The 26,674-nt window shown below is 41.7% G+C and overlaps 1 protein-coding gene across 1 annotated transcript in view; it reads right to left on the bottom strand.

Annotated features, from left to right (window-relative positions):
* ABCG1 (ATP binding cassette subfamily G member 1) overlaps window positions 1–26,674 on the bottom strand; it is a 129,976-nt gene that overhangs the window by 7,980 nt on the left and 95,322 nt on the right. Inside the window, exons 10-13 of the mRNA XM_033940130.1 lie at window positions 19,351–19,449; window positions 12,158–12,326; window positions 9,373–9,473; window positions 7,985–8,143 (exon numbers count right to left, since the gene is read on the bottom strand). Of these exons, the coding sequence (XP_033796021.1) occupies window positions 7,985–8,143; window positions 9,373–9,473; window positions 12,158–12,326; window positions 19,351–19,449 (528 nt within the window). The remainder of the gene's footprint in view (window positions 1–7,984; window positions 8,144–9,372; window positions 9,474–12,157; window positions 12,327–19,350; window positions 19,450–26,674) is intronic.

The following is a 26,674-nucleotide window of genomic DNA, read 5'->3' as shown; positions in this document are numbered from 1 at the left end:
AGAATCATCATTTGTTTGGCAGATATGGAACTTTGAGACAGTACCTGCTGACAGAGAAATTGGAGGGTCTGAAGACGATTGGGTGGAAGGAATGATCTCATGAGGATTGTGTCCAGTATTGCTCCAATGAACTGAAGTCTTTGAGTGGGGATGAGGTGAGATTTTGGAAGATTGATCTCGAATCCCAGGATTTGAAGAAAGAGGATGGTTTGATTCGTGGCCAGAAGAACTGACTGAGATGAGGCAGCTTTGATCAACCAGTCGTCTAGGTAAGGAAAGACCTGGAGATGGTGAGAGCGAAGAAAAACTGCAACCACAATGAGACATTTGGTGAACACCCTTGGAGAGGAGGCAAGACCGAAGGGTAGTACCTTGTATTGGTAATGATGATGATTGATCATGAAACGAAGATATTTCCTGGAGGTCAGATTGACCGGAATGTGAGTGTAAGCTTCTTTGAGATCGAGGGAGCATAGCCAGTCGTTTTGATTGAGAAGAGGGTACAGAGTGGCTAAAGAAAAGCATTTTGAATTTCTCTTTTACCAAACATTTGTTGAGATCTCGAAGATCTAGAATGGGTCTTAGATCTCCTGTTTTTTTGGGGACTAGAAAATAACGGGAGTAGAACCCCTGCCCCTGCTGATCTGGAGGAACTTCCTCTATTGCATTTAAGCGAAGGAGAGATTGAACTTCTTGAACTAGAAGGACAGATTGAGGGGAGTTCAAAGCAGACTCTTTTGGTGGACTTAGAGCCGGCAGAGTTTGAAAGTTGAGAGAGTAGCCGTGATGGATGATGTTGAGGACCCATTGGTCCGATGTGATGATTTTCCATCGGCTGAGGAAAAGAGATAAACGACCACCTATGGGTTGAGGAAGGTGGGTGGAAATTTGAACGCTGGCTATGCTTTGGAGAACTAAGTCAAAAGGGTTGTGACTTTGGTTGTGGAGGTGGCTTCACAGGCTGTTGTTGTTGTTGAGGCCTGGGAGGTTGACGTTGTGGTTGGCGTTGACGTCTAGGTGGTTGGGAAGGTGTCTGCAATGGTCTAGCTGCAAAGCGGCGCTGATAAGCCGACTGCTGTCTGAAAGGCCTTGTAGTAGGAGGCTTCTTTTTATTTTTGAGCAGAGTATCCCAACGTGTCTCATGAGCTGAGAGCTTTTGAGTAGTCGAGTCCATGGAATCCCCAAAAAGCTCATCCCCCAGGCATGGTGCATTGGCTAACCGATCTTGATGGTTAACATCAAGTTCGGATACCCGAAGCCAGGCAAGCCTACGCATAGCTACAGACATAGCTGTAGCTCTTGAGGTTAGCTCAAAGGTATCATAGATAGATCTAACCATAAATTTTCGCAGCTGAAATAGCGAAGAAGAGCATTGATGAAAAGCCTGCTGTTTTCGTTGGGGAAGGTACTTTTCAAAAGAGGCCATGGTTGTAAGGAGGTGTTTGAGATAAAAAGAAAAATGGAATGCGTAGTTGCCAGATCTATTGGCCAACATTGCATTTTGGTAAAACCTCTTACCAAATTTGTCCATTGCCTTACCCTCTCTGCCAGGAGGTACAGAAGCATACACACTAGCTCCTGAAGATTTTTTCAGGGTAGATTCCACTAACAAGGATTCGTGAGGAAGCTGGGGTTTATCGAATCCAGGGATAGGAATCACCTTGTACAAGGAATCAAGCTTACGGGGAGCTCCAGGAATTGTAAGAGGAGTCTCCAAATTCTTGTAAAATGTCTCCCTTAATATATCGTGCAGAGGGAGCTTCAAGAATTCCTTAGGAGGCTGGTCAAAATCAAGTGCATCCAAAAAAGCTTTAGATTTTTTAGACTCAGCCTCCAAAGGAATAGACATGGAGTCACACATATTTTTCAAAAAAGAAGTAAAAGATGTGGATTCCTGTCCTGAAGAAGGATCAGGCAACGCAGAATCCTCTTCTTCAGAAGAACATTCACCTTCAGAAAGGAATGGTTCTTCAGAGTCTCCCCACAGATCAGGGTCTCTTACATGAGATGTACGATCCCGGGACTCTGGAGTCGAAGGTTCCAAATGTCGGGATTTGCGTACCGACTTACCCGATCTCATCGACACGGTACCGGGGGATGTCACTTGTTGCACCGGTGCCGAAGTCTGTACCGACTGATGTCTCGGTTCCGGTGCAAGAAGTGGCATCGATGTCGATGAGGCCGAGTGCACCGGCACCGAGGGAGTGGATACAAGAATAGAAGGTTGCTCCACTATCGGTACCGGTGGCTCAGACCGGACCGGTTCTGGAAGGATCGGGGTTAAAATAGCAGGGATTAGCTTTTGGAGTTGTTCCCGGAGCTGAACCTGCAAGACAGCGGCAATGCGCTCATCTAAGGAAGGCACCGGTACCGCTTTTTTCTTCTGCGGTACCTTAGGTGCCGCTCTACACTCCGAAGAAGAACCCGATGTCGAAGGGCTAACTTCAATCGGAGCGGAGCGCTTCCGCTGGCGTTTCACAGTCGGCAGGATTGGGCTCACTGCAGTGGAGACCGGAGGACGCTCCAGCGGGGAAGGCTTCTTAGCCAGCTTACCTGGAGGGTGCGACGCCGGCGCGGTGTCGCGCGGTGTCGACGAAGAAGGTGCCGACTGCAATGGAACCGATGTCGGTGCCGGTGTAGCGGAGTCGGACATCTCGGCACCGAAAAGCAACCGCTGTTGGATCTGGCGGTTTTTCAGAGTCCTTTTCTTTAACGATGCGCAGCGGGTACAAGTTGACGCTCGATGATCCGGACCAAGACACTGCAGACACCAGTTATGTGGGTCTGTCAGTGAAATTGGCCGAGCGCACCGCTGGCACTTTTTAAACCCGGGTTGAGGGGGCATGAATGGAAAAACGGCTTCAGCCAAATCGAAGCCCGAGGCTTCGATAGTGGCAATAGGCCCCGCCGGGGCGAAACCGAAAGAAAAGGAAAAAAAATTACTAATAGAATTTTTTTTTTTTTTTTTTTAAATAAAAGAAATAAAAGAAAAAATGAGGGAAAAGATCTTTCCCAAAGGGTTTACGCGAGCGTGGAAGGCAAGAATACAAAAATTGTTCAACAGCCGTTGAACACACGTCTTCTTAGCTCCGCGGAAACTAAGAAACTGGGGACCGCGCGCCTGTGTCGGGCGGGAAGGCACTCGCGCACGGCGCGGTGCGGCCTCTAGAACATTTCCAAGTTCTTAGAGTGCAATCACTCTAAAAGTGTCCGTACCGGGGCTCCGTCGGTGCCGTCACCCATCAGTCAAGAATATGCTGCCTGCTTGTCCTGGGATAAGCATTTTTAGCCACTGAAAACACTTGGCTAATAGTGGCATTTCTGAAGACCTTAGAATAAGATAAAAATGATTTTATGAGACTGGTTTGTGTTTGAAGGTACGTATTGAAAATACCATGGCAAAGATCGTCTTCAAAGTGGAGGGTGGACTGCCCCAGACGCTTTGCCCCAATTGTGAACAGTCCCTTGGGTTTACTCAAGACTGTTTCTATAATTCAAAAAGCTGGGGGGGGGGGGGAGTATTAAATCTGGCAATGAAAAGGAGCAATATCATCATGCCGAAAGGTTTCATTAGGTTAGTGCTACTACATTTGGATCCATACTTGGAATCTATCGGGTATGGAGGATTAGTGGGGAGGCAGTCAGATCCAACGAATAAGAGGAATGAGGGGTTTCTTACTCTCTCAGTAAGGTTTCAGCTCTCTCTATATAAACAACCACGTCTCCCTGCACTATTATACAGATTCTGTTTAAAAGATACAATCTGAGTGATAGTTACAAATTTTAAGTGATTCTTGCCTGTGCTAAAAGTCACTTAAAAAAACAACAAAAAATATGCCCTTCAGGTTTCCTCTGTAACTTCTAATTCAGAACTGCTTAGTAGTTAGTTTATGGGTCAAAATCTACTTTTTAAACACTGAGCAACTGCAGAGAAGATAAGTACAAAGCCCATATTGGGCAATCCATTTAATACAGAAACTAGACTGTGCCTGCCAACACCTAACTTAAGTGTTTTAATTGGTTTTAGGTGTTGTGATAATTGATCGTGCCATTAAAAGCCATTTAAAAATGGATTAAAAAAATTAGGTATCCTCTGGGACCAGTGCCCGAGTCCATAGCACCTAGTGCCGCCGAAGCCTGGAAGTGAGCGTGTTTAGGGGCGGCACTGGACTTCAGTGTCACTAAGTGCTGCTGGCTGTAATTCTACAAGGACCCTAGGTTCCGGAAATGTAGGCCTGTAAAATCCTTGCCTACTTTTATGGCACCTAGGGTCCTTGCTAGCCACGATTTTGTAAGCGGTGCCTGTCCGTGATGGACCTGTGGCAGGTACCACTTTTCTAGGCACCTGCTATGTCAGGTGCCACTTACAGAATCAATCCCTGTATAATCATTTCCATTGTTCTTTATACAGCTCATGTGTGTTGATTTGTGCAACTGTCATTCTGTGACCTGTGTGGCACAGATTATCTGACAAGAGCTTGCAAAGGTCATGCAACCTTTGATCACAAACACTGCATGCGATCAGTTCCTCCCCTATTCCCATTAGTTTCAACAAGGCTGATATTCAAAGAACGTATGCTCTTGGACTGGATTTATTATTTTTGATTAACTGCTATTGTTCAATAAAACATAAGACTTTACAAATCAACAATATAACTATTACTTAGCATATAATTATAAAAAAAAAAAAGTCCTATGATGAACTACACACACAATTTCTAATTTATATCAGACTATAATAAACCAGCTGTCCATCTTAAATTGGCTTCTCTGCAAACTTTCTAGGGCCGATTTAATGATCTATCCATTAGATTCAATTGGAATATCAGGCAATGGGTTAGCTTGGTTTTCAGGTCTCTCTTTAACAGATCTTATTCAGTCAAATGGGCAATATTATATCTGACAAGTGACATAGGAGATGTGGAGCCCCTCAAGGGTCCCCACTTTCCTTGATCCTCTTCAATCTTGTCATGGACAGATTTGGCTATAATTTTAAAAGCACAGGGATATCTTATTATACCTACGCAGATGACATTAACTTATTTTTTCCCTTAGAAACCGCTTTACCAGCTGCTACCCCTCAGATATAGAACTGTTTTACTTTAGTTGAGGATTGGGCAGGTTCTGTTTGTTTGAACTGCATACAGTCAAAATAAAATTAATCTGGTTCGGTCCTCCCACTATACCATCTTCATTACCCAATACTGTACTAAATGGAGATGACTAAGGGATCCTTTAACTAAGCTGCGATAGCAATTTTAGCTTAGCGCGTGCTAAATTGCCGCACACGCTAGACGCTAACGCCAGCATTGAGCTGCGTAGCATGGGTTTAGCGCGCACGGCAATTCTGCGTGTGCTAAAAACACTATTGAAGCTTAGTAAAAGGAGCCCTAAGTTGGAATCGTCATTAGGCACACTGGGACTTTTTTTTAGATTCAAATTTAAGTGTGGAAATTCAGTTAAGTAAGTTATGTGGGGTTTTCATAAGTTGAAAATATTAAAGCAATTAAAATCCTGGTTTTCAACCTGATTAGTTTTTAAAATAAAGCATGGAATACCCCAAGATATTTACTGCATTTACATTTCTCTCCTTTCTACTACTACTATTATTTCTATAGCGCTACCAGACGTGCGCAGCGCTTCTTGTGCAAAAACAAATCTCCTGCTAGGTTTCCCTCAAGCTAATAAAATGATATAAATGATTTTCACAGCATTTTATTTTATCAAGCCATAAAGCTTTGGAATTCTTTGCCTGTTGAAGTCAGATTGGAACCCTCTTATTTAATATTCCATAAATTATTAAAATCTTATTTATTTAGGAGATTTTTGAAGGCGTGGAGGGGCATAATCAAAAGGGACGTCTAAGTCCGTTTTCGTCTAAGCCGCAAGTCATCCAAAGTAAAAACAGCCTAGGACACATTTTCAAAATACATCCAAAATTTTTTTGGTTTCAAAAATCGTCTAACTATATGTCCTGCCGATCTGATCGTCCAAGTCGCTAAATCGAACATCTTAATACCACATTTTCGTCCAAGTCAAAAACGCCTAGAACAAGCCCTGTTGGAAGTGGGAGGGGTCTGCAAAGTGATGGACTGAACACCCACCATGCCACCTAAATAGTGGGGGTACCTTACAGGGCACTGCTGTGAACTTCACAAAAAGAATGCCAAGGTCATGGTGAGCCCCCCAAACCACCTCCAGAATCCCCTAGACCTACTTATCTACCACCCTAATAGCCCTTATGGCTGCAGGAGCCACTTATATGCCAGTAGAAAAGGGTTTTGGGAGTGTATAGGGGAGTGCACATGTTTCAGTATCAATGCAGTGATTACAGGGGCTTATGGGCATGGGTCCTCCTCTCCATGAAGTCCCTAACCCACCCTCAAGACAGCTTAAGCCGCCTCTGTGCTGGACAACTAGGCTTTCCTATGCCAGGCTACCAGGTGATGATGGTCTGGAGGCTGAATTTTAAAGGTGTGATTAATATTTTTATGGGGGTGGGGGGGAGGGGCGGTGATCACTGGGGTAGTGTGTGGGGTCCGTTTTAAGTGTTTACAGTGCTTATCTGGTGACTTTAGGTGGGTTTTTGTGATTTAGACCATGTTTTACATGGTCTAAATCACAACGTCCAAGTTCCATCGATCCTGGGCTGTATAACTTTCGGCTATACATGCTGTATGACTAAGTCTAAGCCTGCCCACGTCTCGCACAGCTCCGGCCCTCGACACTCCTCCTGAATATTGTATTTTATTGTACTGTGTACCTAAATTAATAAGCAAAAAAAGTTATGATCTTAACTCAGATTTTCAGCACTAGGTTGATAAATTTGACTCAAATCTAAGCAAAGGAATGACAGGGCTAAATTTATAAGCATTACTTTTAAGCTCCTAAGCTAAGTTTTCAACTGAAAACTTAAAAGGGTGTATCTATAAACAGGGAAATATTTATTTGCTCATTACACATGAAAATGTTTAGAATGAATACTGTAAATCCCTGTAGCTTTAGTGTGCCAGCACTTAAACCATCCTAGAGCTGTTGTACTGTAACTGTGGCTGCTTAAATGTTAAGCCAAACAAAATGGAGACCCATGGCAAGATCCATGCTGAAGGCACTCAAAGAAGGAACAGCAGATCAGCTCCATAGAGGAACAACCTGTCCAGTAGATGTATTTAATTGCATTTATTCTTCATTTAGAGAGATTCTTAAAAAAAAAAACCCAAAAAACGTACAGACCCTTACCTAAAAAAACCCTGAAAGTACCGCCTTAGTTTTACTCTTTGGTTGGCAAATTTATGCTTATGTTATAAGTATGAGAAGATGAACGCTGACATGCTGGGGCATAAGTTATTTAAACTAGTTTGGGGTCCATTGACGACTTTTGTGGCTTCGTTATAGTTGTCTTTTATCTTTATTTTCTGTTGTTTTAGCACACACATCCAGGGGAGGGTGGGGGTATCTCTTTTGTTTGGTTTTATCCTCTGATTGAAAACGCTGGAAGGGAAAGGGGTTTTTATTATTTCTGTATTGTTATTGATTGAATATAAGTGCTTATTATGATTATTAATATATGTATGAATATTGTTTTGCACTTTTTGTTAGCTTTGAAAACTTAATAAAGATTTAAAAAAATAAAATAAAATAAAAAAAATCACACACCCTCTGCATATTTGCAAGCTCACAGAAAAACCCCAAAGAGTGGCATGGTACCTTTGAAATGGTAATTCTCTATACAGCCACTTCAGCAGCACATCCCTAAAGACAACCCCGCGTCTGTGCAGTCATGAGGTGGCAGAGGAAATATTGAACAAAATGGCATTCAGGCAAGGGTTGCTTTTAGCGTGCCTCTGTCCCTGGACTTATGTATCTGCAAAGTCACAGATGGACTCAAAGGGGATGCATGGTGTCTACCCAGAGGTCACCCTTCTCATTCCCCTATGTGACAGTCTTAGTCTCTGTGACCTTTTCTTTATGTGCATACACAAACCTGCAAAGATGTGGAGGCTGCACCAATCAGTAGCCCTAATGATTGAGCAACAAGTGATGTCATTGTCCCAAGGGCAGAGAACAAGACGAATCTCAGTGCATCTGAGGGCTGTGAAGTCATCCAGTACACGATGCTGCAGTAAGCTACTGGGAACATGATCTGAAATGAGGAGAAAGTAAGACAGTGCAACACCAAGGAAGGCAGCATAAATATGTACCAATGTGAGATGCAAGGAAGACACGAAAAGATGAGGCATCTCAGAGGGTCTCCTACTAGCATAGTTAAGGGAACCATTCCTAAATTCCTATGTCATTTTTTAAATGTAATTCAGTAATTCAGTCCCAATGGACCTTGAGCTGAGACATAGGTGGAAGTATAGTCTAGAAGCAGCAAACATAGAAAGGTTTGAACCCCTCTGAAAATGTTGCAGCTTAAAGTGTATAATGAGGATAGGCAGACAGAATAGCTGTCTTTAATAGAAAGGTATCTTTGGCAGAAGGTTCAGAGTTTGAACGGAATGATCCAATTGCATATGAAAGGCTGTAGCCTACAGAGTATACACTTAAATCTTGCACCATCTAGTGGGAAATAAATGCATTAAAGCATTTCTGCCCAAGCCTTCTTGGTGTGGTATTCCATCCATTATTCATTGCCACTACTAGACCATATTCTTTAAATATTTCATGCACTCTGAACAGATAAATCTGTTTGTAACCAAGTCATCTCCATAACTCACATTTTGCCCTCATTACTTAGCAGATGGGTGCATACAGAAAAGAATACATTCCCAAGACCAGAGAGTAAGACTTAACGAAATGAATAGGGAAAGAAAATAACACACGAGCCTGTGAAGATATCACTGTTTTGGGATGCAGTGATTTTTACATGTGTGGCAAACTTATGATTGGTGTAAAAAAATAAAAAATAAAATAAAAACATTGCTTTCTAAAAACTTGAAAATTGTAAAAAAAAAAAAAAAAATTGTCTTTGCCACAAACCATTTTATTGTACACTTATAGGACAGTTCAAGTTTTGCCCAAGTCATAAATTGATGGACAATTTTATATATTTAAAAATGCATAAACAATACTGTGTGTTTTTGCCTGAGGTGTAAATTTGTTTGTGTTCATAAAGGCAAGGTATGCAAACTCTGGATTGGAGAAAGTTTGCTACAGTTTAACAAAATCCTTACTCTTAATCTTCACTAAAGTACCCATCAAGATCAATGTGTGTAAAGTCTGAGATGACGACTCTCTTGAGGAATTACAGCAACAGGACACAGTATATCCTTAGCCCAGCCCTGGAAGAAAGATTCTAGTACCTCTTCCAGCTTTGCAGCTGCTGGACTGACTGCAAATGTGTCAGAGTATTCATTCCATAGTACCTACCTGAAAGGGGACATCAGCCATAGTTTTAGCCAGATAATAGGCTTTGAGGCTATACCAGTAGTTCAAATGCTCACGCAGAAAGACTCCCATCTCCATAGGGACTGTGCAAAATGGAAAGAACAAGGAATCACCAGTCTGTGCAAGTGGGAGGCACCATGATACTGAAAACACAGCCAGTAATGCTATCATTGAATACAGCTTTCACATGCAGTACTGGCACTTAGCCCTGGTGGCAACTTGTGTAACTAAAGAGGTCCTCCAGATATCAACATGTGGATCCCTTGAGCACCATGGTAAGAACCCTTTCAAATATTAGTACTCTATACAACCACATTAGCAGAACATCCATAAAGACAACCTTGTGTCTGTGCAGCCATGAGGTGGCAGTCACCTGACATGAAATTATGTGATTGTAGCAGGTTTCCGGATCTCAGCACGTCTGTGTAGAAAGAACCGACGTTTCAGCCATAATGATGTAGCTATAATGAAAGCCACAGCATGATGGCTGAAATGTTGGCTCTTTCTACGCAGACACGGCGAGACCCAGAAACCTGCTATAAAAGCCTAAGAGAATATGAAATTATGTGACCAAAAATTAGAATATTAAGGGGAAACACCTGAAACTAGATCTAGAATGATGATCACAAAAAATATATATGAACAAGAAAAACAAAGCACTATTAAGTTATTTCAATTGTGGAGCTGAGGGATCAGTATTTAAAGGCCATATGCATTAGCACTGGGTGATGATTGTAAAAGTCCTTTTGCTCAAAAATTCCTTGACAGCTAACCCCTAATTTTTGGCCAGGCACTGAGTTGTCAGCAAAAGTTTATCCGTAAAAGAAAAGGAGGAACAACAGACAATCCAGGGATAGAGCCAATTATTCAGCCATTATCCAGATCTGTTTATAGGCCTCTCATACAGAAGATCTAGCTTGAGACAGATAAATTGCCCTATCAGTTTAGGATGCTATGATCACTTTCTATATCTAATTGGAGAGTGCCATTGAAGGACATAAAAATAATCAGATAAGTCACCTGCTTATCTTTATGGGTTGGCTGAGTATCTTAATATCAAACGCCTCCTTTTGCTTGAGGCACTAATTTGCCCAACATCTGTACAACTCAAGTATTGATCTGATCAATATTCAAAGCTATTTAACGGAACAAAAATGGATCCTGGCCAGTTAAATTGCCTTTTTGGGGGCTAACTGGTCATTTTCAGTGGCACTTAACTAGTTAGCGCTGCTAAAAATGTCTGCTTAATGCCTAGCTCAAAACTGGCTATTTTTGTGGCAGTTACAGGGGTGGAGTCAACACTTGGTTAAATGCCAATATTCAGCATTTATCCAAACAAGGTAACCACATAAACAAGACTGCATACTGTCTTTATGTAGTGCTCTGTGCTGAATATCACACTTAACCAGCTATAGTGTAGCTGGTCCTGGAAATTCAATGCTACTACTACTATTTAACACTTTTATAGCGCTGAAGGGCCTAAGCAGTGCTGTACATTTTGACATTAGACAGTCCCTGCTCAGAAGAGCTTACAATCTAACTTGGACAGACAGACACGACATATAGGGTTAGGGATGTAGACCCCAAGGTGAGAAGAGTTAGGCGCTGAAAGCAATCTTAAAGAGATAAGCTGTTAACTTGGACTTGAACACTGCCAGAGAAAGAGCCCACCGTAGGGAAACTAGGCAGCTTGTTCCAGACATTCGGCGCAGCAAGACAGAGGATGGAGCCTGGAGTTGGCAGAGAAGGAGAAGGGCACATATAGGAGGAACTTACCAGTTGAGCAGAGCTAAGCAAGGGGGGGGGAGAGGGCATGGGGACGAGAAGTGAAGAGAAATAATGAGAGGCAGCTGAGTGAATGCATTTGTAGGTCAGTAAGAAGAGTTTGAATTGTATTCAGAAACAGATGGGAAGCCAATGAAATGACTTTAGGAGAGGGGTAATGCGAGTATAGCGGTTCTCATGGAATACGAGTCGTGCTGCCGAATTCTGGATTGATTGAAGGGGAGAAAGATGGCAAAGTGGAAGACCTGACAGTAGCAATTTGAGTAATCTAAGCGTGAAATGAAGAGGGCATGGATAAGGATTTTGGTAGAATGCTTGGAGAGGAAAGGTTGGATTTTGGTAATATTACACAGGAAGAAGCGGCAGGTTTCAGCAATATGTTGTATCCGGGCAGAGAAGGAGAGAGAGGAGTCAAAGATGACCCCGAGACTGCGAGTAGACAAGACAGGGAGGATGAGGGTGTTGTTCACAGAGACAGAAAAGGGAGGAAGTGGGGAGGTGAGTTTAGGCGGGAAGATGCTGAGGCCTGGCATTGACACTTCAGGACATAATGCCAGAGATAGTCAGCAAAACACTAAGAGCTAGATTCTCTAACTGACACCATTGATGGCGACCACCTTAAAAGCACCGTCGATCACGTGTCAATCACTTGATGGTGCCAGTCAGAGAATCATGCCTATGGAGGCACGATTCCAGTGCTAATATTTTAGGTGTCTTGAAACTCAGTTAAAAACATTGTTTAAATGGCATTTTTAACTGAGCTTGGGCACCTACTGGTGATGAATACTGACACCTACATATGCAGATTAGAGAAAAGGAGATGATGGAGTTCAAGTGGTCCAATCCCGCACCTCTCCCAACTCCCATCTCTCTTTCCTATCCCCAAGCACCATCTGGCGTTTCTTTTTATGCGTATTGAAATATTTCACTCTTGCTTACTTCTGCCAGTGTAGATGTAAAAAAATAACCCAGTGCTACTCACATGTAAGAACAGTCGGCATTAGAGCTGCAAACATAAGGAACAGCATAGAGAAGAAGAGGAAGCCCGAATTACTCAGGACTTTCTTAGCTTCATTCCCAATTCCTAAATACAGCAGGCCTATCAGCAGCCCAATCCCGATGTGCGAGGTAATGCGTAGGTGTGTCAGAACCTGTAATAAAGTACAAACAGCAGTTTACTTAAAAACATAATAGCCTTACTGGGGCAGACTGATGGTCCATTCAGCCCAGTATCCTGCTTTCAGTAGTGGACAATCCAGATCACAAGCACCTGGCGAAATCCCAAAAGCATAAGTTAGTTGATTAAAACTTGATATAGTGCCCAAACCAGAGCAAATTTAGGTGGTTTACAATAAAATAATAATTAAAAAAGGAAAAAGAATGCCATAGTCTTTGAATAGGACTGTCCTTACTCATTCATCCCTGAAGAGGAAAAAGAAAAAAAAAAAACACCTCACATTACGGCTCAGATTCTCTAAGTGGCGCCGTTGTTGGCGGCCACTGATTGTATGTCAATCACGCAACAGCGCCGTTTAGATAACTGTGCCTCTGGCAAAGATAGGCACTGAAAATGTAGGCCGGTGTTTTCAAGGCCTACATTTCCAGCAGTATCTTTGATGTGAACTGCGCCTACATAGACGCTTTATGGTGCCTAACGCCATTTCCGGCATTTGCCACCCCTATAGTGGTGTTATGCGCTGGTAGGCACCTCTGGAGGCATAATTCTGTTGCAGTTTGTCTAGGTGCCGTAGGCGCTTTTAATTTATACTTCAGATGTGTTTCAAACGGCATTTCATTCTTAAGCATCAGTATGTAAGGCACTGTTTATATTTTATATACTTTATATTCTCAGGCACGCTAGTATACCTTCTACTCCTCCTCAGCCTGTAAATTAAATGCTATTTTTTTTAATGAGATATAATTTAAATTTTTTAGAATCATCTCTCCTTGGCTAACTTTGGGCAGACCATTCCAAAGGGCATTTGTATTTGTTGATTTCCATCAAGCAAGCAAATGATCAAAAACTCATTCTGTGATCTTGCAAAAATCTCAAAGCTCTTGATGGTGTATATGGAATAGCAAGACAGCTTAAATAAAGAGAAACATGTTAGTGTGAAGTAACAGAAGAGGGTTTTTTATGTTAATAAAAAGTTTTCTTTACCTTTTGTGTTTGGTTGCGCGCAGGCCCAATCTCAAATCCCGCTTGCGCTATTATGTGGACTCAGAAAAGTATAAAGGAAATAGATTGTGGAGTTCCTCAAGGTTCTGAATAGATTTTGATACCTTAGACTGAAAAGTCACTCTAAAAGATCTATTCATCAATAATTAAACCAGTTCTGGTCCTTAACACTGATGGCATATAGTCAATCACCCAATAATGTGTGGCCAACCAAATCAAATACTGAGGCTAAGTATAAAGAGAATGCTAGGGCTAAGGCTGCATGTTACCAACCCCAGGGACAGCAGCCACGTTCCCCATTTATATTTCAATAGCAAACTATGGGCATTTCCTCCAAGGATTTGTCCATATCTTTCTTAAACCCAGAAACGCTAACCACTGTTCCCACATCCTCTAGTAATGAGTTCCAGAGCTCAACTATTCTTTGAGTGAAAAAAAAAATATTTCCTCCTTTTGTTTTAAACGTATGACCATGTAACGCTATTGAGAGTCTCCTAGTCTTCATACTTTTTTTTTTTTTAAATGAATAAACAATTGATTTACATTTACCATTTCTACAGAAACTGAGAACTTCAATAGGTGGCTCAAAGCCTGGTGTCATCAAGAAGACTTTAGGTACATAGGAGGATGGAGCAATACATGGAACAACAAGAGACTATATTGTAATGATGGGCTGCACCTTACCATGGCAGGAAAAAGAATCCTAGCTGAGAAATTCAGGCAATATGTTTCTAGGCATTTAAACTAGAAGGTGGGGTGGCGTATGTATGAAGGACAATTATAGAGGCCACCACCAGCAAAAGATAAGATGTGATGGTAGTAAAGATTGCAACATAAACAATATTAGCAACTCACTTCTTAGAATTGCAACAGGAAGTGAAATGAAACAAAAAACTACACGAAAGAGCAGATAACCGCTAAAAAATAGCTGGAAAGCGATGACCACAAACGCTCACAGTCTAAGCAAAAAAGTTCATGATCTACAAGCCCTGATATTAGAGGCAGACCTGGATATTGTTGCTATCACTGAGACATGGTTCAGTGAATTCCATGGATGGGATATAATCTTTTTAGTAAGGACAGAGGTGGTCAAAAAGGTGGAGGAATAACTCTCTATGTAAATATTGATATCCAAGTGACTGAAATTCAAGGGACCTGGGAACAGGAAAAAGCGATATGGATCTGAAAAGAGAAGATGGAACTTCTATCTACGTGGGTGTAGTCTACAGACCTCCAATCCAATTGCAGTAAATTGATAAAGATCTGATTGTGGATCTCCAAAAGTTTGGAAAGAAAGAGGAGGTGCTGCTGCTGGGAGATTTCAATCTGCTGGATGTGGACTGGAAAGTTTTGTCTGCGGAAATGGAAAGAAGTAGGGAGATTGTGGATGCCTTTCAAGAGGCTCTGTTCAGACAAATGGTGACGGAACCCATGAGGGAAAAAGCAATATTGGATCTGGTCCTCACAAATGGGGAGAGTATCTCTAATGTTCAACTGAGTGCTCACCTGGGAAGTAGCGATCATCAAACGGTTTGGTTTGATATAACGGCTAAAGTGGAGAATGGCCGCACAATACTTAAAGTCCTAGATTTCAAACGTATGGACTTTAATAAAACGGGAGAGTACCTGAAGAAAGAGCTGTTAGGATAGGAGGACATAAGAGAAGTGGAAAAACAGTGGTCTAAACTGAAAGCAGCGATAAAAATGGAAACGGACCTTTATGTGACGAAAATAAATAAAAACAAGAGAAGAAGGAAACCGATATGGTTCTCTAAACTAGTGGCGGAGAAAATAAAGGCAAAAGAGTATAGAAAGGACTACCGGGTGAAACTGAAAGAATCCAAGACAGAGATATGTCTGGCAAAAGCGCAGGCGGAAGAGCATATGGCTAAAAATGTAAAAAAAGGGAGACAAAATTTTTTCAGATATATTAGTGAAAGGAGGAAGATGAAAAATGGATTGCTAAACTAAAAGATGCTAGGAACTGATATGTGGAGAGTGATGAGGAAAAAGCAAACGTGCTAAACAAATACTTCTGTTCTGTGTTCACGGAAGAAAATCACGGAGAAAGACCGAGACTATCTGGCAAAGTTATGCAAGAAAATGGAGTAGATTCTGCACCATTCACAGAGGAAAGTGTTTATGAGCAACTTGAAAAACTGAAGGTGGACAATGTGATGAGACCGGACGGGAACCATCCCAGGATATTGAGGGAGCTCAGAGAGGTTCTGGCGGGTCCTATTAAAGACTTGTTCAACAAATCTCTGGAGACGGGAGTGATTCTTGGGGATTGGAGGAGAGCGGATGTGGTCCCTATTCACAAAGTGGTCACAGGGATGAAGTGGAAAACTACAGTCTCACATCAGTTGTTGGAAAAATAATGGAAGTGTTGTTGAAAGAAAGGATAGTGAATTTCCTAGAATCTAATGGGTTACAGGATCCGAGGCAACATGGCTTTACTAAAGGTAAATCGTGCCAAACGAACCTGATTGAATTTTTTGATTGGGTGACCAGATAACTGGATCGAGGACATATGCTAGATGTAATTTACTTAGATTTCAGCAAAGCCTTTGACACGGTTCCTCATAGGAGGCTCTTGAACAAACTTGAAGGGCTGAAGTTAGGACCCAAAGTGGTGAGTGGATTAGAAACTGGTTTTTGGACAGATGCCAGAGGGTGGTAGTTAATGGAAGTTGCTTGGAGGAAGGAAAGGTGAATAGTGGAATCCCTCAGGGTTCGGTGCTGGAGCCGATCCTGTTCTATATATTTGTGAGTGACATTGCTGAAGGGATAGAAGGTAAGGTTTGCCTTTTTGCGGATGATACCAAGATTTGTAACAGAGTAGACACCAAGGAGGAAGTGGAAAACATGAAAAAGGATCCGCAAAAGTCAGAGGAATGGTCTAATATCTGGTAACTAAAATTCAATGCAAAGAAATACAGAATAATGCATTTGGGGATTAATAATTGGAATGAACCATATATGCTAGGTGAGAGGCTGATATATACGGAGGGGAAGAGGGACCTTGGGGTGATAGTGTCTGAAGATCTAAAGGCGAAAAAACAGTGTGACAAAGCAGTGGCTGTTGCCAGAAGGATGCTGGGCTAAAGAGAGGCATAACCAGTAGAAGAAAGAAGGTGTTGATGCCCCTGTACATGTCCTTGGTGAGGCCCCACTTGCAGTATTGTGTTCAGTTTTGGAGACCATATCTGGCGAAGGACATAAGAAAACTTGAAGGGGTACAGAGGAGGGCGACGAAAATGATAGGAGGTTTACACCAAAAGACATATGAGGAGAGACTGGAAGCCCTGAATATGTATACCCTAGAGGAAAGGAGGGACAGGGGAGATATAATTCAAATGTTCAAGAACTTGAAAGGTATTAACGTAGAACAAAATCTTTTCAAGAGAAAGGAAAATGGTAAAACCAGAGGGCATAATTTGAGGCTGAGAGGTGGGAGACTCAAGAGCAATGTAAGGAAATTCTTCTTTACGGAGAGGGTGATTGATGCCTGGAATGCGCTCCCAAGGGAAGTGGTGGAGAAGAAAATGGTGACAGAGTTAAAAAAAAAACTGTAGGATGAACACAGAGGATCTAGAATCAGAAAATAATAGTAAATATTAAAGAACTAAGGCCAGTACTGGGCAGACTTGTATGGTCTGTGTCTTTATATGGCCTTTTGGTTGCGGATGGGCTGGGGAGGGCTTCATTGGCTAGGAGGGTGTAGATGGGCTGGAGTGAGCTTTGATGGAGACTTCAGTAGTTGGAACCTAAGAACAATACCGGGCAGAGCTTTGGATTCTTGCCCAGAAACAGCTAAGAAGAAGAAAAAAATCAGATTGGGCAGACTGGATGGACCATTCGGGTCTTTATCTGGCGTCATCTACTATGTTACTATGTCACTAAGGATTTTGTAGACTTCTATTATATCCCCCTCAGTCATCTTTTTTCCAAGCTGAAGAGTCCTAACCTCTTAAGCACTTCCTCATATGAGAGGAGTTCCACTCTTCACCTTCTTTCAATCTCCCCTCTCCCACCTTTCCTCCAAAGTATACATATTGAGTTCCTTAAGTACATCCCTGTACACCTTATGATGAAGACTACCAATTATTTTAATAGCCTTCCTCTGGACTGACTGCATCTTGTTTATATCTTTTTGAAGGTGTGGTCTCCAGAATTATACACAGTATTCTAAATGAGGTCTCATCAGAGTCTTATACAGGAGCATCAATACCTCCTTTTCCTACTGGCAATACCTCTTCCTATGCACCCTAGCATCCTTCTAGCTTTCACCATCACCTTTTAGACTTGTTTGGCGACCTTAAGATCATCACATACTATCAGTCCCAAGTCCTGTTCCTCTTTTGTGCACAAAAGTTCTTCAACCCCTAAACTGCAATTATTTTTTGGTGTTTCTTTGAAATTAAAACACTGATCACATTTTGCACTTTAAATCACAATTTTACATAAAGAGATTTTGTAGGTTTTTTTGGGTTTTTTTTTTTAGACCAATGAGACAGTATATGGAACCATTAAGGACAAGACGTGAATTAATAGTCACTCCTATAGGTTTCTGAGGTCTTTTTCCAATTTGATGAAGAAAGGAAAAAAAAACAAACCCAAACCTTACCATACAAAAGGATTACACAATAGAAGTATTCTTCTCCATCGGTATTTGCGGGGGTTAGGTGCAGAGCTGAACCGCGAAGTGTGAAAAGTCTCAAAAAACTTCTCGGCCGGCTCTGACCAACCCCGCCTCCCTCCTGCAGCCCCGGAACCTTACCTGTTGGTCTAGCGGTGAAGCGGGGCAGGAGCGATCTTCCTATGCTCCTGCCCCGTGCAGAGCTATCATCAGAATGGCTGCCGTGAGTTCCCGTTGTAGTCTCGAGACTAGGAAGATCGCTCCTGCCCCGCTTCACCGCTAGACCACCAGGTAAGGTTCTGGGGAGGCTTGGACGGCTTAAAAATAGCCCAAAAATGAAAGTTTTTTTGTAAAAAAAAAAAAAATCACAAATAACCGAATCCGCGGATACTGAAATCGCGGATTCGGAGGGAGAAGTGTATATGTAGAGATAGCAGAAAACAGGGAGGGAACCTAGAACTCTGAATCCGCCACACCAAGGTAGACACTAAAGCTAGCTAGAATGGTCTGGATATATCTAATAAGTATATGGCAACAACATGAGTGTTAAAGTCCACTATCTGCACAGTCACTTAGATCGCTTTCCAGAGAACCTTGGTGACTTAAGCGAAGAGCAAGGTGAAAAAATTTCACCAAGATATAAAAACAATGGAAGCCAGATACCAAGGAAGATGGGATGCACACATGATGGCAGACTTTTGTTGGAATCTTATTGGGATTGTCCTGACAGATCCCACTCTCATAAGTCTCACAAGAGGAACTTCTTGTGTGTCGAATGGCTGGAAAGTTTGAATCACAAACTTGTGCTTTTGGTATAAAATAAGTAGATTTTCATGTGCACTTTTCTTTTAATTTTTAATATTTTTCCTTCATGCTTAAAAGATATTAATTTAAACACTACATTAAAATATCATGATTTTTTAATGGGTGAGCAGAGTGAAGAGTGGTTTATGGCACATGTTCTGTATCTCAAAAACTAGAGCTGATAGGAGAAAACTGGTGTCATTTTTGGAATCAGCAGTTCAAATATACCTCGAAATGGGTCTAACATTTGAGGCACCAAAATGAGTGTTGATCAGTGTTATAGATACAAGTCTCACTATATAGTAGTCTCCCTACCTATCCATACTTCACTATACAACACTGTTTTACTATATAATAGTCTCACCAGACATCTACACTTTACATCACATCAGTCTCACTACAGGTCCACAAATCATTACATACCAATCTCACTAAATATCACTGGCCTAAGTACACACTTCCATGCCTCACTATGCATGTCCAATGTGTCACTAATACAACAGTACCTTTGTTTTGTAAGTTCTTGAATAATATCCCTCTACCATCTTACCGAGTCTCTCATGATGCTGAGGCAAGTTCTCTTGAAGAGGATACAGAATTGAGTAAGACAGCTGGCTGAGAAGCTGTGACACCCTTCTGTGGATGAGTCCTGGAGGGGACAGAAAAGGTGGCATTAAGCCTCTATATTTAACACTCTCTACTCCAGTTCTGGTTATGAAGTGATTTCACTTGCCATTTTCAAGTATCTCACTCCTCATTCTATGCTTCCACCATATGAATACAAATAATGCCATTGCTCAAAGAAGGGTTTATGGTGGGATTTAAAAAACTGATATTCCAAGAGAGAACAAAACCCCTCTTACATTGCTTTTAATAAAGGATGAGGGAAGGAAGGCGTGGCCTAGTGGTTAGAGCTTCTGCCTCAGCACCTAAGCCTCCACTGCCCCAGGTACCACAATTAGACTGAGTCTGCCAAGACAGATAGGGAAAATACTTAGGAGTACCTGATTACTATTAATTGTATTGTAAACCACTTTGGATTGAATCTCTTTATGAATGAAAGATTAGGTTGTTACCTTTGCTAATCTTCTTTCTTGTAAATCCACACTCTATTGCTGGACTAGTGGGGTATTTTCCTATACACTTCTCCCTCCGTATCCACGGGGATTAGGGGCAGAACCGGCCCACGAATATTAAAAAACCGCGAATAATAATCGGGCCAGCTCTGACCCACCCCCGCTTCCCCCCCGGCATCCCTTAAGCCTTACCTGGTGGTCTAGTGGGGTTTTCGGGCAGGAGTGATCTTCCTACGCTCCTGCCCTATGCAGATCACTCATAGGAAATGGCTGCCATGAGCTCCTGTCGTAGTCTCGAGAGACTACAGGAGCTCAAGGCAGCCATTTCCTATGAATGATCTGCACGGGGCAGGAGCGTAGGAAGATCGCTCCTACACCGAAAATCCGCTAGACCACCAGGTAAGGCTTAAGGGGGGGGTCTAAGAGGGCTTAAAATTAGCCCGAACAATGAAAATGGATAAAAAAAAATAGCAAATAACTGAATCCATGGATGCTGAAACCACGGATTTGGAGGGAGAAGTGTACTCGCCAGAGCTTGTAGGAAGTCTTATCACACAGAGTTTTGAACTCCTATCCTCTTACCTCAGAACTGCCCCCCCCCCCCCACCGGGAATTCAGTTGGTGACAAAGCAGCCAGGAACATCTGTAGAAGACAAAGGCAAAAAAGAAGGGTACAGAGATATTCCCCAACAAATAAATTCAATCTGCTCATAACATGCAATAACATAACAATCACAAACAGGTCATTAAACAGCATAAAACCTGAAAGAAAGTGCATAAAGGAGACAACCTGCACCAAAGGAATGGGGCGCTAGAATTAGAGACCTCCAAAGTAGAGAATGACATGGGGACTGTTTATTGCGGTAAACCGTGGTCACCGCAGTAAATTCGCAGGAATGGAGACATTTGCAACTGGTTTACTACAGGAATGGGGACAAGACCTTTCACCGCTCCGCGGGAACGGGGACAAGACCTTTTTACCACCTCGTGGGAGCAGTGAAAAGTCTTGCTCCTGTGGTACAAAAATTGCGCCCCTGTCAGACTCGGCATCTCCTCCCCAGCTCCTCTTGAGCCTATTTTACCTTCAGGAGCCAGCCATGCCACAAAGAAGACAGAAGGAACCTAAAACCAAAGCCTGAGACCAATGTGATTTGAAGAATAAAATTACCAGAAAACAAAAGGTAGAAAAAAATTAATTTATTTTATATTTTGTGATTAGAATATTTCAGATTTGAAATATGTATCCTGCTAGAGCTGGTATTAGACATAACTGGAGACCACAAAGCCCAGGCTGTGCTTCTTTAGCTTTCAGCTGGCTTAGGGCTCTCTCTGACCAGGAGGCAGTTGCCTTAGTTGCACTCCCCTAACACTATTCCTGCCATGTGTGACTGAACTATTCTGTTAGCTTAATTTTTCTATGTAGCATTCTGTGGTAATTTGGTTTGTTCAGTTTTCACAATAGTGGAGGGGATATTTGTGAAAGGGAGGGGAGATGGGTTGATCCTTGCTCTGTATTATTTGTTTATAAAATGACAATTGTACAGAATATTGTCTCTTTTTATATTAAAATAAGTTCAGTATAAAATCATAACTATTCAAGGCTTGTGCAGATGGGATCTGACAGTTTACAAGGCGGGGACAAGGACTGAGCTCGTGGGGACAGGGCGGGAACGGTGATAAATCCCATAGAGTCAGGATGGGACTGATGAGCCTGCTACCAACCCAGAGGCATCAAAAGCAGAATCCAGATTAGTTGCCAGAGTGAACTTGTAAAACCAAGTGAAAATGGGGAAAGAAAACTAGGTAGCAACCTTGCAAATCTCCTCCAAAGAGAACACCGACGACTTTACCCAAGAGGAAGAGACGCCTTTGGGAAAATGGGGCCTCCTGCCGGCCACTATATAAGCTGAGAAAATAGCTATACTGATCCACCTGGAAATTTTCAGAGACACTGATGTAATGGTAGTAAAGATTGTAACATAAACAATATTAGCAACTCACTTCTTAGCAATGCAACAAGCAGTGAAACGAAACAACAAAAAAATATATAAAAAAAGAGATTACCACTGAAAAATAGCTAGAAAGCAATGACCACAAAAGCTCACAGTCTAAGCAACAACATTCATGATTTGCAAGCCCTGATGTTAGAGGTAGACTTGGATATTGTTGCTATCACAGAAACATGGTTCAGTGAATCCCAGGGATGGAATGCAAACATACTGGGATATAATCTTTTTAGGAAGAACAGAGATGGTCAAAAAGGTGGAGGATTAGCTCTCTATGTAAAGACTGATATGCAAGCGACTGAAATGCAGGGGACCTAGGGAGAGGAAGAAGAGATATGGATCACTCTGAAAAGAGAAGATGGAACTTCCATCAACATGGGTGTAGTCTACAGACCTCCAATTCAATTGCAACAAATTGATAAAGATCTGACTGCAAATATGCAACGGTTCAGAAAGAAAGAGGAGCTGCTGCTGTTGGGTGATCTCAGTCTGCCGGATGCGGACTGGAAAGTTCCATCTGCGGAATTGGAAAGAAGTAGAGAGATTGTGGATGCTTTTCAAGAGGCTCTGCTCAGACAAATGGTGACGGAACCCACGAGGGAAAAAGCAATATTGGATCTGGTCCTCACAAATGGGGAGAGTATCTTTAATATTCGAGTGGATGCCCAACTGGGAAGTAGCAATCATCAAACGGTTTGGTTTGATATAACAGCTAAAATGGAGAGTGGCCACACAAAACCCAATAGATTTCAAATGTACAGACTTTAGCAAAATGGGAGAGTACCTGAAGAAAGAGCTGTTAGGAAGGGAGGACATAAGAGAAGTGGGAAAATAGTGGTCTAAGCTGAAAGGAGCAGTAAAAATGGCTACTGACCTTTATGTTAAGAAAATAAATAAAAACAAGAGAAAGGAAACATGATTCTCCAAACTAGTGATAGAGAAAATAAAGACAAAAGAGTTGGCGTTCCTGAAATATGGAAAAAAAACCCCAACAAAAAAAACCCCAACAAATACAGAAAGGTGAAACTGAAAGCGCAAATGGAAGAGCAAACTGTTAAAAATGTAAAAAAGGGAGACAAATTTTTTTCAGATATATTAGTGAAAGGAAGAAGATGAAAAATGGAATTGTGAAACTAAAAGATACTAAGAACCAATATATGGAGAATGATAAGGAAAAAGCAGACATGCTAAACAAATATATCTGTTCTGTGTTCGTTGAAGAAAATCTTGGAGAAGGACCGAGATTGTGAGGCAAAGCTACACACGAAAATGGAGTAGATTCCATGCTGTTCACAGAGGAAAGTGTTTAAGAACAACTTGAAATATTGAAGGTGGACAAAGCAACGGGACTGGACAGGATCCATCCCAGGATACTGAGGGAGTTCAAAGAGGTTCTGGCAGGTCCTATTAAAGATTTGTTCAACAAATCTCTGGAAACGGGGTGGTTCCTGGGGATTGGAGAAGAATAGATGTGGTTCCTATTCATATAAGTGGTCACAGAGATGAAGCAGGAAACTACAGGCTGGTAAGCCTTACTTCAGTTAATGGAAAAACAATGGAAGTGTTGCTGAAAGAAAGGATAGTGAAATTCCTAGAATCTAATGGATTACAGGATCCGAGGCAACATTGTTTTACTAAAGGTAAATAGTGCCAAACGAACCTGACTGAATTTTTTGATTGGGTGATCAGACAACTGGATCAAGGACTTATACTAGATGAAATTGAGAAATTGAGAGGGGACAGGTTTAGAACAAATGCGAGGAAGTTCTTTTTTACTCAGAGGGTGGTGGACACATGGAACGCGCTTCCGGAGGTTGTGATAGGCCAGAGCACACTACAGGGTTTCAAGGAAGGTTTAGATAGGTTCCTAAAGGATGAGGGGATTGAGGGTTACAGATAGATGTAGAGGTAGGTTACAGAAATGGTCAGGAACCACTTCACAGGTCACAGACTTGATGGGCCGAGGCAGGAGCGAACCGCTGGGCGGGATGGACCTCTGGTCTGACCCAGTGGTGGTAAATTCTTATGTTCTTATGTTAATTTACTTAGATTTCAGCAAAGCCTTTGACATGGTTCCTTATTGGAGGTTCTTGAACAAACCTGATAGGCTGAAGTTGGGACCCAAAGTGGTGAACTGGATTAGAAACTGGTTGTCGGTCAGATGCCAGAGGGTGGTAGTTAATCGAATTCACTCGGAGGAAGGAAGAAGAAATAGTGGAGTCCCTCAAGGTTTGGTGCTGGAGCCGATCCTGTTCAAAATATTTGTGAGCGACATTGCTGAAGGATGACGGGACTAAAGCGTGCTGGACAATCGCGCATGGAAAAAGACGCTAAGACAAATGCGCGCCGGATTAAAAGGTAACTTTAAAGTGCTCCATGGGGGGACATGGGGGGGGAACATTTACTTAAAAGTGTTGCCACTGCTACTGTTTGTATATCATGTGTTGTATTTTTTTTATATGACTGGTTGTTTTTTTTTGTATAACTGCCTAACTGTATAACTGCCTTTTTTTATATGACTGGTTGTTTTTTTTTGTATAACTGCCTAACTGTATAACTGCCTAACTGTATAAATAAATAAATACCCTAGAGCACATGCGACCCACCAGGTACTATAATCACAAAAGTAAAATAAAACAATTTCTTGATCATATGTCTCTTTACCTTTAAATTACAATATTATTATTAAGACTTAGCCAAAAGGAAAGATTTATAAACTATAAAGCGTTTTACCTCATACAAAACTGTCATTTCTTTAATAAGATAATAATATTAACTTTATTTTTCTATACCGCCATAGTCAGGCGACTTCTAGGCGGTTTACATTGTAAGAAGGCTGGACATTCAGCGAATAACAAAAGGTCTTAATACAATACAATAAGTCTACTTACAATACCGTACAATGAGTCTAAATAACAATACAATGCAATACATTACAATGAGTCTAAATACAATACAATACAATAAGTCTAAGTACAATACCATACAATGAGTCTGAATGCTAAACAATAATCTAAAAGGGAAACTTACGTATTAATTGGAGTTCTATGGGTAGAGAATACCTGAATACATGAAAGGAGCTTCTTGAGAGAAAGAAAAAAGGCATTTACAGGGGGGAAGTCCTAGTGAGGGAGGGGACAGTTTTAGTCAATGAATTTGGTGAAAAGGGCGGTTTTGATCGATTTTCGGAATGCGCTGTATGTCAGATTGGGTTCGTTTATGTAGTTTTTCAGCCAAACTTGCTGTCTGTTCGCTTGGAATATAAAGGTTCTGTCCAGGAATGATTTATATCTGCAGCCTGTAATCTTTGGGAATGCAAAGATGTTTTTGTTTCTGGTTGTTCGGGTGGGGTTGTGTAGGATGAAGTGAGTTTGTAGGTAAGAAGGTGCTAGTCCCCAGGCTTGCCTGAAACAGGTGCAAGCAAATTTGAATAATATTCGCACTTCTATCGGTAGCCAATGCAGCTTTTTATAGTAGGGGCTGATGTGGTCACTTTTTCTTAGTCCGAAAATTAGGCGAACGGCGGTGTTTTGTATTAGTCTCAGTTTTTTTATTGTTTTTTGTGGGATACCCAGGTAGATGATGTTGCAGTAGTCAAGGATGGATAGGATCAGTGCCTGTACCAGCAACCTGAATGATGTTGGGTCAAAGTATTTTTTTATGGTCCTTAGTTTCCATAGCGTGAAAAAACATTTTTTCACTAGTGAGTTTGTGTGGTCAGTCATAGTTAGGTGTGTGTCTAGAGTGATACCGAGTATTTTTATGTTTTTGGATATTGGGTATTCGTGATTGTTTATTTTTATCGATGTTCTCGTAATTTTGTCATTAGGACTAGCCAGAAAGACTTTTGTTTTCTCTGCGTTTAGTTTCAGTTTGAAGTTGGTGGTCCATTTATCGATTTCGGTCATTATGTTTGAGAGGTTGTCTACAATTTCTTTTGTGATGTCGTGTAAGGGGATTAGAATGGATATGTCGTCTGCGTAAATGTAGTGTATTAAGTTTAGTTTTTGTAGGAGGTGACCTAAGGAGGCGATATAGATATTGAAAAGGGTGGGCGATAGTGGGGAACCTTGAGGCACGCCTGACGGGTTTTTCCATGGTTTGGAGTAGTTTCCATTGCTGATTACTCGGTAGGATCTGTTTGTTAGGAATTCTTGGAACCATTTCTTTGCCTTTCCAGAAATTCCCATTACTTCAAGGCAGAGTAGCATGATTTCATGGTCTACCAGGTTGAACGCGCTGCTGAGGTCTAATTGTAGAATCAGTGCGCTTTTGCCTTTGCTAAAGAGATCATAGAGGTGGTTCAGTAAGGAGGCTAAGACAGTTTCTGTGTTGTATCCTTTCCTGAATCCTGATTGGTGTTCATTAAGGATGTTAAATTTGTCCAGGTAGTTTACTAGTTGAAGGTTGACCAATCCTTCCTGTATCTTTGTGAAAAGCGGAATGCTTGCTATGGGTCTGAAGTTGGATGTCAGTGCTGACGAGGTTTTCTGATCTTTAGGGATTGGAGTGATTAGTATGTGTCCCATTTTTTTGTTTAATGTTCCGCTTGTAAGAGCGGTTGTTAGCCATGCAAATAGTTTCTTTTTAAATACTGGAGGGGCAACTGTCATGATTTTTGGGGGACATGCGTCAAGTGGACAGTTAGATTTGGTGTACTTGTTGAATAAATTTAGGAACTGATGCCAGTTTGGGTATTCGAGGTGGTCCCATATCATGTCTACTCTGGTGTCTAGGTCGTGGGGTTCGAGGTATTGAAGAGCATTTGTTGTAGTTGTGGGTAGAGTTGCTC

This window comes from Geotrypetes seraphini, chromosome 4, assembly GCF_902459505.1.
Source record: "Geotrypetes seraphini chromosome 4, aGeoSer1.1, whole genome shotgun sequence".
Classification (NCBI taxonomy): domain Eukaryota; kingdom Metazoa; phylum Chordata; class Amphibia; order Gymnophiona; family Dermophiidae; genus Geotrypetes; species Geotrypetes seraphini.
The sequence above is the reverse complement of the archived record's forward strand: the minus strand, read 5'-3'. Positions and strand labels throughout refer to the sequence as shown.